Source organism: Lemur catta, chromosome 6 (assembly GCF_020740605.2).
Source record: "Lemur catta isolate mLemCat1 chromosome 6, mLemCat1.pri, whole genome shotgun sequence".
NCBI lineage: Eukaryota > Metazoa > Chordata > Mammalia > Primates > Lemuridae > Lemur > Lemur catta.
The window spans coordinates 5,076,887-5,087,869 of NC_059133.1; the positions used below are offsets into that span (position 1 = coordinate 5,076,887).

Sequence of the window (10,983 nt, forward strand, 5' to 3'; positions counted from 1 at the left end):
TTTTTGAGACAGAGTCTCACTTTGTTGCCCGGGCTAGAGTGAGTGCCGTGGCATCAGCCTCGCTCACAGCAACCTCAAACTCCTGGGCTTAAGCGATCCTACTGCCTCAGCCTCCCGAGTAGCTGGGACTACAGGCATGAGCCACCATGCCCGGCTAATTTTTTTGTATATATATTTTTAGTTGGCCAGATAATTTCTTTCTATTTTTAGTAGAGACGGGGTCTCACTCTTGCTCAGGCTGGTCTCGAACTCCTGACCTCGAGCGATCCACCCGCCTCGGCCTCCCAGAGCTAGGATTACAGGCGTGAGCCACCGCGCCCGGCCAACAGGGTGAAAATTGATAGTTTTTATAAATAACATTGCAAAGCAGGCTGGATACGTGATGAGTTTGTCACTCACCTCCCTGTGTGCCCCCACCCCAGGCCGGGGCGTACGGCAGCGCTGGAGAGGCGGGGCTGTGGTGTGGGTGTCGGGACAGCGCTCCCTACCTCTCCAGCGCTCACGGTGTCATTGAGAATTCCTGGATTTCCTGAGGATGTTGCCTGGGGCCCTCTTGCCTGGCAGGGCCCCATGTTCTGGGTCTGTCTTCTGGCCCCCCACACCCACCTGACCCCCACCAGCAGCTCTTTGTCCCAGTTCCTCTGGGCATTGTCCTGTTCCTGGTGACCACTTGTTTAGCTGATAAACTAATGGCTCCTGTTGAGACCTGCCGTGGATACCACCTTCCCAGAGGCCTTCACCCCAATGGTCAGGTCTTCAGGGTATCCCCAGAAGGTGTGGAGGGGCAGAGGGCGCAGGCTGTTGGCGGGAGAGCCTTGCTCAGGACGTGAGGGGCTTGGAGTACTTTGCCAGGTTGGTCTGTGGGCATTATGGTATCCTTGTCACAGCTGCCCAGCAGCAGGAGGGGAGCCTCGTGGAGGCAGGAGGGGAGCCTCGTGGAGGCAGAGACACCCTGTGTGTGTGTGTCTCTCCTCCCCAGCTGTGTGGCTCACCATGTCTCCTGTCTCCACAGTGGGCTACGGCTCCTGGTTTGAGCACGTGCAGGAGTTCTGGGAGCACCGCATGGACTCGAATGTGCTTTTCCTCAAGTACGAAGACATGCACCGGGTGAGTGCCGTGGGAGGTGGCTTGCTGCGGGGGTGCCGTGGCCTTGGCCTGGCAGCTCCTGATGCAGGAGCCCTTCATAGAGGGCATGTAGGGGCTGCCCAGAGCCTGCTCACCCCATGGAGACTGCAGTGGGAATCAGCCCCTCCCAGGTCCCCCAGGGCAGTGGTTGGTCCTCCAGCCCATACCTGGCCCCTGCCCTGTCCTGTTCCCAGGGGCAGTCTCTGGGTTGGGTCATGTGATGTAGTGCTGCAGAAGGCCCCGTCATGTGTCTCCTGCCTTAACAGTAGAAGCAGAACAGCCGCCAGACTCACCTGCAGCCCCCAACACCCTCTCTATCGGTGACCAGTTTGGGGGCAAAGCGCTGAGATGGCACAGTCCGAATTTCTTGTCCCTTAGCCCGTTTGCCCTAGAAGGACAGCTCGTAAACTGCTGACCCGGCCAGCGGGTTGCCTGCTCACTGCCTCTCCTCTGTGTGCCTGGCTAGGCGCTGGGACAGGTGTGCCCTGGCTGAGGGGACAGAGACATGGGGCAGGCCCCCCTGGCCTGTACCCCAGCAGTTGCTGTCCAGAGGGGAGGCTGACGTGTCACCTCCACTATCCTGAGTACTTTTAAGGGGGCAATGCCCTCACCATGTGCCACGTGCTGTTGGAGGTACTTTGATATGTGTCACACATCGAGTTCTTAGAACACTGCAACTGCGGGGCGGGGTCTGTACCAGTGAGAGAGAAACACTATTTCCCGGTTCTTAACAGACGAAAAGCAGACCTTGCCCTGACCCCTCTGCCCCGGCCCGCGTCTTTCTGGCTCTGTGCCATACTCACGGCAGCCCTGAAGGCTCGTCTGCCCTTGTCTGCCTCCTCCTTGCCCCGCCCTCCCCAGGTTGCTGTGTCAGGGTCCCTGTGACCTTAGGTTGCCGAAGCCAGCAATGGGTGTCGGGTCTCCTCCCTGCTGGCCTCCTAGCAGCATTCGATGCGGCCTGGAACACCAAGGCTGTGCTGACCGCCAGGCCAGCTGTGCGCCTGCCACGCACGTGCCTCCAGGGACGTCTGATGGAGACGCAGAGCTAACTGCCCACGCCAGGCTCTGCAGTGTGTCCCGCGAGTCCTCTGCTGTTCCCCCACCTGGCTCACAGCGGCTAATTCCACCTGCTGCGTTGCTCAGGCAGAACATCTTGAATTATCCTGTCATCTCTTGTTCACACCCTGCATCTCTTTTCCAGATCCTTTTGGTTCTACCTTCAGATCATATCCCTCGCCTGACCACTTCTCCCCAGTCCCGCCCGTCCCCCTGGCCCGAGTCAGCGTCGTCTCCAGCCTAAGTTATTGCAGTGAATTCCTCAGTGGCCCCTGCTTCGTCCCTGGCCTCCCACTAAAACTTGAGTCAACTCATGTCCCTCCTCGGCCCCCGTGTGACTCTGGGTCACGTCAGGCCTGACAACGGCCCACAGACTCCCCTGTGTCTCACTGGCACTGACTTCCTTACTGTTCCTTGAACCTGCCCGGCAGCTTCCCTTAGATTTGCTTTGCCCTGTCTGGAATGTTCGTCCCTCAGACGGCCCTGTGGGCCGCTACCCTCACTTCTTTCCGAGTCCTCGTTCCTGTGCCGCCTGACCCGTGAGACCTTCCCTGACCTCCACGTACAGCTGGGCCCCTCCCTCCCCAGCTCTTACCTTTCCTGCTTCGTTTCCCAGCACTTGCATCTCTAACGCCTGCTGCTGTTGTGTCTTCACTTTGTTCCTGCCTCCCCTCCTAGAATCCGCTCTCTAGGGTTTTTGTCTGTGCTGTTCGTGCACTTACATCAGCATCTGACACGTAGTAGGCTCTCGGTAGATATTTGTTGAATGAATGAATGGCCCTTTAAGGTAGAAACTTTTACTGCTTCTACTTACTTGGACCTTGCTCTTACTTTTTACCACGAGAAACCTGAGGTGCCCAGAGTGGAGGAGCCCGTGCAGGGCCTTGCAGCTGGTGCAGCTGGAGCAGGGTCTGCCCTGCGTCTGGCCCCGGCCTGTGCCTCAGCCACTGCCTCTGGGGGCTCCCCCAGGGAGGGCCGCTGCCACCTGGGCTGGTGGGAGGAGCACAGAACCAGGCAGACTGGGGGACCTGCCTTCCTGAGCCCTGCTGTGCCTGAGCAGAGGTGTGCCTTGCAGTCGTGTTTGGGGGAGTTTAGGTGGTTAGTGATGGCAGGGACTGGGGCAGGACGAGGGGGAGGGACTTGGCTAGGGGTGACATTAGGATGGTAGGCAGGGTCTGGCGTGGAATTTGGACTTGATCCTAGAGTTGTGGCAGGAAACATGGAAGGAGGAGCAGGCTCTGTCTGGATGTTGAGTTTGAGGGGCCTATGGGACACTCAGCGGGGACCCCCATGGGCGGATGGCTGGATGACTCTCTGAGCTCAGGGAGGGGTCTGAGTGGGGCTTCAGAGGGACCTGGTGATGAGGGTGTGGTGCCTGTCACGCTGGAGCCCCCATGAGCCATGCCCCCCAGCGCCCATGCACCACACACACCCTCCCACAGTGACTGGGCGGGGCCGTGGGATGTAGGGCCAGGAGGACAGCAGGCGTGCTGCAGGCAGAGCTGGGGCGGTGCTTGTGTACTGGGGCTTTTCCTCACCGAATGCCACTGCCACTTTGTAGGACACCCAGGCTGTTCTGCTGGGGAAGCTATGGGGAGGACAGTGGCCCCACCGACAGCCCAAACTAACTTCCAGACGCATGGGTGAGGTCATCTTGGTCCTTCTGGGCCCAGGGGGTCCTGCCAGATGACTGCAGCCCCTCAAGGACCGCAGCGAGACCAGCAGAGGAACCTCCCAGCTGAGCCCAGTCCATGTTGCAGAACTGTGAGCAGACAGAGGGTAGTTTAGCCACTGAGTTTGGGACGGTTTGTTAGGCAGCAACATGGGGTGCAAGAGGCCAAGCCCTGATCCTTGGGTCCCAGTCTCTGTGGGAGGAACAAGAGCCTGAGGCGGGACAGAGACGGAGACAGGACAGTCAGTGGGCTGGAAGGAGAGTCGGAGGGAGCAGCCTGGTGAAGCCAAGGGTGGGGCGGAGGCATGAGTGCTGTGTGCTGCCAAGGGGCCCAGGAAGGCAGGTGTGGAGAGGGCACCTGGGCTGCCTTATCCGGGGGTCTTCGGGGCACTTTGCCAGTGGTGGTTGATGGGGCATTGAGGAGAGGCCAGTGTTGTCTAAGTCGCCACAAGGTAGCTTGTAGCTTGAGGGGCCCAGGCTCAAGGGAGAGTTTCTTTCCTTTGTATCCCATAGAAGAGCCTTGAGCATTTTCTAGGTGTTGGGAGAAGGCTGGAAGCAAGGAAGGGGTTGAAATAATACATGTGGATGAAGTCCTGGTCCAGGAAGAGGCAAGAAGGCTTGGGGGCTGGAGCAGGGGCAGAGGGATGTCCAGTGGCCAGGGCAGGACAGGCAGGAGACACTTTTTTCTGGACTTTGGGAGTGAGGAGGGAGGAGGTAGGTACAAGTGTGGACTGAGCTCCCACTCGGCCGTGGGCCCATCTGGGTCCCCCACCTGCTGTCTGCCTCTTGTCCACATGACTTGAGACAGAGCCTCGTTTGGGGCCCTCCTTGCGCACAAGCACAGCGTGGTGGAGAGCAGGGCATGGCCCAAGCTTAGCTGGAACCCTGGCCCTGCTGCTGGCCTCCGCGAAGCCGCTGGCCCTGGCCTCCGTGCTGCTGAGCAACAGCCTGGGTTCTGGACTTGGCTGCTCAGGCCAGAGTCTGACTGCTCCGCGCCCCCTCCCTGCGTCGCTGGCGGGATTAGGTGGGGCATCATCTGCATGCAGGCCTGGCCCAGGGCCCGCCTGGCGGTCAGCAAACACAAGAAGGGTCTGTTGCTCTTCGTGCTCGTTTGTGGAGGTCTAGCTCACCTACAGTAAAGTAGACAGCTGTTCACCTGCAACATCAGTGCAGCTGCCACCCAGATCCAGAGCATCCTGGCTTCTTCTGGTTGACGCCCCTGCTCCCTGGAGGTCACAGCCTCTCTGATCCTCCCTCCGTGGTGTGGTGTCGCCTGCTGTGAGCCTCCCGCCGAGCGTGCCAGTCTGGCGTGTGTTCTGTGTCTGGGCTCTTTTGCTCAGCATCACCCCCGTGAGGCTCGCCTGTCTGTGTGTAGCGAGGTTTGTTCTTCATTTGCTGGTGATGTGTCCTTGCGATGTGAATACAGCGTCCCCATTCGGGTCTTTCACCTCCGGAGGCAGCTGTGAGTGAAGCTGCTGGGGACGTTCCTGTGTCCTGGTGGGCGCCGGTGGTCTTGCTTACGAGGCCTGTGCCCAGGGCTGGGATTTCTGGGGCACTGGGCATGCATCTGTCCACTGGTCCTCACGCATCTGTGACGTGGCAGCAGGACATGCACGGCCCAGGCAGGTGAGGGCTCCGACGTAAGAAGGTGACAGGACAAGCTTCCAGCCCGGCCAGCTGCACACACTTGTAGGGGGGCAGGTGCCTGGTCAGCAGGTTCTTCCTGAAGCTTCAGTTTATTCAGTGATGAGGGACTGAAAGTGTCATTTTAGTATTAAAACATGAGCTCGACAGTCAACACCCACAACTTTGTTCCAACCCTTTAAAGGTAAGTTCGTTCCTCCCTGCCTTCCTGGGCGCCTCAGTGGGCGTGGTCAGAGCCTGGTAAGTCAGGGCCAGGGCCGCCAGCCCTGCCTGCGCCTGGGGAGCTGCCAGCACCCGCCGGGGCTCGCTGTTCCCCCCCAGCTGGTCTGACCAAGTGGCATTCCCAGTACAGTTCTAATGCTAAGGCAGGGGTTAGTCTCTTTTCAGAAACCTCAGTAATGGCCCGGGTGTGTTTAATGGAGGTTAAGTGACTGTAATCACATTTTTAGAAATTTATATTGTTTACATCTTATTCCAGAAAATTAACCCTGAGTGAACACCGTCAGTCTCCACGATTAGGGAATGGGTCCGGCATGTTCTCTTCTCGGTGTTTATTGGGCTCGGGTTGGCCTTGTATGTCCACGGGCTTCCCACACCCCGACCTGTCTTCTCACCGCCTCAGCCTCCCACCTGCCCCTGGCCAGCCTGCCGTGCTGCTCTACAGTTAGGGTGGGCACTGTGCCAGGTGTCCCAGAATGTCCCACTTCATCCTGCAGTCACCCTGTGGGGAGGTCTCCCTGTCACCAGGGAGGTGCTCCTGATGACTGGGTGGCCAGCTGGGACCTGACCTAGACACACCAGCTCCGTCCCACGGTGTGCAGCCTATTGCCAGAGCCCCGCGCCACCGTCCCTGGTTAACGGATGGAGAAAGCGAAGCTCAGGGAGATGAAGCGAGTCGTGTGACGGTAGCTGAGCTGGGACGCGGCCTGGTTCTGAACTTGGTCTCATAACCCGGAGCTGTCCTGGAACGTGAGCTGGATGCAGACTGCAGAAGCGCCCCTTGCTCCGCGTGGCTGTTAGACCAGCAAAGGGCTGTCCTGAACGGGATGCCGGCCCCCTCCGGCAGTCTGGGTTTAGGGTAATTGCATTCTTCCTGTGGCTCGAGGGCCAGGTTTCTTCCATCTGTCTTCTGCTCTTTTTCTCTTAAATAGAGTGCTCAGTGGCAGGGCTGGTGGAAGCGAGCTTTTTATGCCTTTGCTGATTCTCTTATACGTTTAGCACCACTGAGCCACCCGCATCAAGCCCTGCACACAGGGCTGCCTTGGAGGCGCCACGACAGTTGGCGCTGTGGGGATCAGGGAGGAGCTGACTCTTATAAACCAGCCTTCGCGGAATGGTTTTTTTAAGGTTTGGGAAATGCTGCTTAAGGAAATTATACCAGTTTCTCATTGTAGGACTTCTCAGAGGCTTTAACGTGCTCATTTGCTTTATGAACCTTCAGGAGAGGAAACAGCCTCCGGTACTTTCCCAGTGTGTGACCGGGGCACCACCAGGTGGCAGCTCAGGGTTCTGATTGGGAAGACGAGGTGCCTTGGTATCTCCTGGCGACGAGGGTGGCCGCTTTGTGTGGAGAGCAGGTGCGTGCGGCCCCTCTCAAGGCCGCGAGTCGAGTCAGTGATGTTTGGCCGAGGGAATCTTGCCTGGATCGAGCGGACTTCCTGCCGGCCTGTCCGGGGCCTGAGGGGCCTCCCTGCTCCAGGGCGGCAGGAAGCGGGAGAGAGCCAGCGAGGTCTTGCTCTTTGCTCGGTTCCAAAGTATATTTTTATGTTGTGCTGCTGTTTAAAACTTACCACAGCTCTGTCAAGACCTTGTGTCTGCTTCCCAATTCCCCGAGGGGCAGCTTTGAAGTCCAGATGTGCCACTTGAGAGCTGAGTACCCTTGGGCACTTCCTTAACCTCTCGGTTTTATTTCCAGACAAGGCTGGTATGGGCCTTGCTTGCAGCAAAGGAGGGAAGGCAGCAGGTAAAAGCCCCTGGCGCGTGCCCAGGCAGGAGTCACGTCCAGTAAAAGGCGCCACCTCTGATGGGCTGCTCTGCTCTCTGCCCTTGTCTTCCAGGACCTGGTGACGATGGTGGAGCAGCTGGCCAGATTCCTGGGGGTGTCCTGTGACAAGGCCCAGCTGGAGTCCCTGATCGAGCACTGCCACCAGCTGGTGGACCAGTGCTGCAACGCCGAGGCCCTGCCTGTGGGCCGAGGTATGTGCCCCTCCCTGCCTGCTGCCCAGGTGCTGCCTGCTCAGGGCCTGGGTCCAAGTTGTCCCCGTTTTCCAGACCGTTTCCTGCCCTTTCTCAGCAGCACTTAGTTGGGCGAGACGGTCCTCAGAAAGCTGGTGCCTGCTGATGGCCAGGTGCCCAGGGAGCGAAGTTTGCATGTCACCAAGCAGTGTTATAATTCAAAGGGGCAGGATGTTTTTAAGCAGAGCCTTCCCAGATGGCCTGAAATCAAATGCCCCCCAGAGCAGGAGGTGGCTTTGGTGCTGTGAAATTTCAGAGTGCGAGGCATGTGGATGGACTTCTTAGCCTTTAGCTGGCTCGTGGGAGAGCTAAATGCAGTGGACGGAAGACAGTTCCCATGCGAGGAGATGCCGTTTTCCTTTATGACCTAGTAGACGCTGACTGGGCACCTTCTGGGTGCAGGCAGCACAGACTAGGCATAGCACGGCCTCGGGACAGGCCAGTGTGAGTGGACAGGCCAGGCCGGGCCAGTGGCACGGAGCAAGGCTGGCGCTTGCTCTTGGTGGCAAGTGACGGTAGGTGTGAAGCAGTGGGAGATGGAGAATATTCTAGGCAGGAGTCCTCCCTGGGTCCACCTGGGCTGCTCTCCCTGTCCTTAAGGGCACAGTGGCACTTGACACTGCTTGACGGTGGAGAGCTCAGGCTTTAAACCCCCAATCCCAGGGTGGTGGCTGTAGCCTGAGAAGGCCCCTCTTGGTAAGTATGACTCGCATGGACACTTGGTATATTGGGAACTGACTTGGGTGACGGGAGTGTTGGAGGGGAGGGCTCAGAAATGCCGACGGACCTTCTGCGGCATGTGGAAGACGTAGTGGGAGACACCTGGAGTGGGTGAAAGAAGAGCTGGGCTCTAATCTCAGGCCTCGAGCCTCTCGGAATGGGGCCATCAGGGCTAACAGCTGTTCCGAAGGTCGAGCGCACGGTGCCTTCCGTACCTAGGCAGAGCGTTGACACTTTCAGGAAGACGTTAACCAAAATATCTTGTGGTTTATGTCCTGGCTGTATCTTCACAAATATTTATTATTTAAAATTTATTTGCTCTTTTTTAGTTTTGCTTTGCTGTGCTGTGTTATCCTTGGATGTGGCCTTCCCCAAAATACCCCTTTCGGTTCATTTGTGTGGTGAAGAAGTGTCGAGAACATGCTGCGCGCCCATATGCTCCTTCCCGTGTGTTTGCTTTGTCATTGTTTACCTTGGTTTTGCTTTATTTCAGTTCTTTGATTTGTTTTCTTTTAGCACATTGCCTCTTTGCTCAGAAGATCTCCTTGAGTTGGTGAGAATGCAGGGGCGCGAGTAGCCAGCTGCATTGCTTAGATTTGATTCATGTCACAGCATAAATTGTCTTGATTCCAAAACCTAAACCAGGTGGGTGACTCCTTTGATGAGTTCTCAGCTGAGAAAAATAATCATGGAAAAATACAGTTTGGTTGGTCTAGAAGCTTCTAATTTTGTCCCTTAGGTATCGTTAGAGGGTAGCAAGAACAATTTTTCTTGTTTTTTTTTTCCTCTCCATCACTGATAGATAATTTTTTCATTACCAAAAAGAAAACCCTGTCATGTTGGATGTTTTAGCTGAGCATTTGCAGGGTTGCACTTTCATACCCGAGGTCCCGGCAGCACAAGGGCGACTGTTATAACAGAGCTAATGAAGGCTGTTTGCTGGAGACCGTCAGAGCTCTGGTCTCAGAGATGCTGACGGTGGAAAGAATTTTAAACGAGTGGTCATTTAAAAGTGTGAAGCCAGTGCTCAGATCTCACATAAATGGGGAGTTCGGAACCCCCACTCTGGACACCTTCAGGGTCAACACTGCCATTGGACCAGACCAGCCTAACGGTTTGTAGTTAACAAGGAAAACGGGATCAGCAGCTTCCCTTGCCGTTTGAGTGCTCTCGTGTTTCCTGAGCCTTCATAAAGCAGTGCGGGAGCCCAGCGCTCAACACTCCGCACAGCAGCCAGGAACAGGTCTGGTTTCTACCAGGCCTGTGGCAGAGCGGCTGGGGTGGTGAGTCGGGGAGTTCCTGCTGCAGTGCACGTTTCGCATCTGGTCTGTAGCGCTAGCTTGTGCTGCAGCTATTTCACTCACTATGGTGCCCTCCCCAAGGTTTGCAAGGGCAGGCTTCTTGAAATCTTCACCCTTGACCCAGTCAAGAGGGCTTCCTACTTGCCATAAAATTTTCTGCCCTTTGGATGATTTTTGTTCCTTCTCAAATTCTCCAGAAACAAATGACGCCTTGGTGGAGCTGTTGAGCCACGAGTGAGTGATGGTATCGTGGGGAACCAGCGCTCCACAGGGTGCCTGGGCAGTGCGTTCACTCGACAGATACTGCTGGTTCTCTGGGATGTTAATTAAACACCCACTGTGTGCCAGGTGCTGTTCTGGGTGCTGGGGATTCAACAGTGAACAAGAGGTAAAGTCTCCCTGGCGGGCCTCAGGTGTGGGTTCGTGTGTGCAGGCTCACCGAATGCGTAGGTGGCACCAGGAGGTGGCTGTGGCCCACTGCACTGCCAGACTCAGGGAAGTTGGTTCCAGTTCATGTTCTGCCACATGCAGTAGTGTCAAAAAACATTATGGGACCCACCTTGTCTGTAGCTCAGATGGTTCTTCCGGCCCCCGTAGGCCAAGTTCAAAGGAGTCCAGGAATAGATCTGGAACCTTCCAGATCCATTTCCAAGGCTTGCTTTGGTTTGATATCTGGCCCGACCCCAAGTGACTACAGCCAGTTCTGTTCTTGCTTGTGTTTCAGGAAGAGTTGGGCTGTGGAAGGACATCTTCACCGTCTCTATGAATGAGAAGTTTGACTTAGTGTATAAACAGAAGATGGGAAAGTGCGACCTCACGTTTGACTTTTATTTGTAATAACAGAAACAGCAAACCTGCATGCTCACAATACCCAGGCATTCTACTAGCCCGAGTCCCATATGCATTCATTTATTACTTGCTGGACAAACTCTGGGAGCAGCGTGTGAAACAATGGGGGGAGGACGCGGTGGAGAAATTGGAGGAAGTGCGATTATTTCCGGTCCAGAGCAGCTGTCTGCCTTTACAGTTCGAAGTCTCTACATGTCTGATTACACATTATTCAAATTGCAGTTCTGACGGCCTGTATCATAAGTATAAAGTCTGTAACATATGCAACTAGAATGTCTACCTTTTTCAACCCCATATTATTTATTGTATTTTATAGAGCTTTTCACTGGAAATCTAAATAAATGTCAGTAAACCAAATAAAAGTTCATTTCCAAGGGGAAT

General features: G+C 56.1%; 1 protein-coding gene across 1 annotated transcript in view; it reads left to right on the forward strand.

Annotated features, from left to right (window-relative positions):
- SULT4A1 (sulfotransferase family 4A member 1) overlaps positions 1 to 10,983 on the forward strand; it is a 34,431-nt gene extending 23,448 nt beyond the window's left edge. The window contains exons 5-7 of the mRNA XM_045554714.1: positions 1,013 to 1,107; positions 7,555 to 7,693; positions 10,478 to 10,983. Of these exons, the coding sequence (XP_045410670.1) occupies positions 1,013 to 1,107; positions 7,555 to 7,693; positions 10,478 to 10,590 (347 nt within the window). The 3' untranslated portion in view covers positions 10,591 to 10,983. The remainder of the gene's footprint in view (positions 1 to 1,012; positions 1,108 to 7,554; positions 7,694 to 10,477) is intronic.